Genomic DNA, 1,120 nt, shown 5'->3' with positions numbered 1-1,120 from the left:
AAATAAAAAACATTAATCATACTTTAAGATCAACACAACACAAATATGTAATAAATTTCGTAAACTTTAAATCAACTCCAATAATTTCCTTACACACCCAACAAAACTTTACATTAAAAGCCATAACAAATTTCTTTTAACACAGGTGACCTCGGCCAGACCGGATGGACAAACTCCACCCTCACCCACATCTCCAACTCCGACCACGACGTCCTCCTCCTCCCAGGGGACCTCTCATACGCCGACTTCTACCAACCCCGTTGGGACTCCTTCGCCCGCCTCGTAGAACCACTTGCCTCACACCGCCCATGGATGGTCACTCAAGGCAACCACGAGATCGAATCCATCCCCTTCCTCGAACCCAAACCCTTCAGACCCTACAACGCTCGTTGGCACATGCCCTTCGAGCAGGGCAACTCTCCTTCCAATCTCTTCTACTCATTCGACGCCGCCGGTGGCGATGTCCACGTGCTCATGCTCGGGTCTTATGCCGAGTATGGCATCGGTTCAGAGCAGTACAGATGGATGAAGGCGGATATTGGGAAGGTGGATAGGAGGAGGACGGCGTGGGTGGTGGCGGTGGTGCATGCGCCGTGGTATAATTCGAACGAGGCGCACCGAGGGGAGGGGGAGGGGATGAGGAAGGTGGCGGAGGAGCTGATTTATGAGGGACGTGTGGACGTCGTCTTTGCCGGGCATGTGCATGCATACGAGCGCTTTGTGAGTGGAAATAGGAATTTGTTTAGAATAATTTTAATCATTAATTAAAATTATTTTTGATAGCTTAATTATTAGATTTTTTTTATGTGAGTAAAAAATGAAAGATTTATAACTCTGGTTGTTTTTGCAGACAAGGGTGTATAACAACAAGGAAGATGAGTGTGGTGCCATACACATCACGGTGGGCGACGGAGGAAATAGAGAAGGGTTGGCCAGCAATTATATAAACCCGCAGCCAAGCATCTCTTTGTTCCGGCAGGGGAGCTTCGGCCATGGCAAGCTCGAAGTCGTCAACTTCACACATGCATTGTGGACGTGGCACCGCAATGAGGACGATGAGCCGGTTGTTGCCGACAGCGTGTGGATCACGAGCCTTGCGACCAATCCGGCTTGTGTGAAA

The 1,120-nt window shown here is 49.0% G+C and overlaps 1 protein-coding gene across 1 annotated transcript; it reads left to right on the top strand.

Annotated features, from left to right (window-relative positions):
- Nucleotides 1-147: 147 nt before the first annotated feature.
- On the top strand, nucleotides 148-1,114 carry LOC110034871 (probable purple acid phosphatase 20; the record flags this gene model as incomplete). Its single annotated transcript, XM_020739109.1, has 2 exons — nucleotides 148-720; nucleotides 851-1,114. Coding segments are annotated over exons 1-2 (672 nt in total), but the record flags the coding sequence as incomplete, so codon positions are not given.
- Between the last annotated feature and the right edge of the window lie 6 nt (nucleotides 1,115-1,120).

This window comes from Phalaenopsis equestris, unplaced genomic scaffold (genome assembly GCF_001263595.1).
Source record: "Phalaenopsis equestris unplaced genomic scaffold, ASM126359v1 Scaffold194143, whole genome shotgun sequence".
NCBI lineage: Eukaryota > Viridiplantae > Streptophyta > Magnoliopsida > Asparagales > Orchidaceae > Phalaenopsis > Phalaenopsis equestris.
This window is presented reverse-complemented; position numbering and strand designations above follow the sequence as displayed.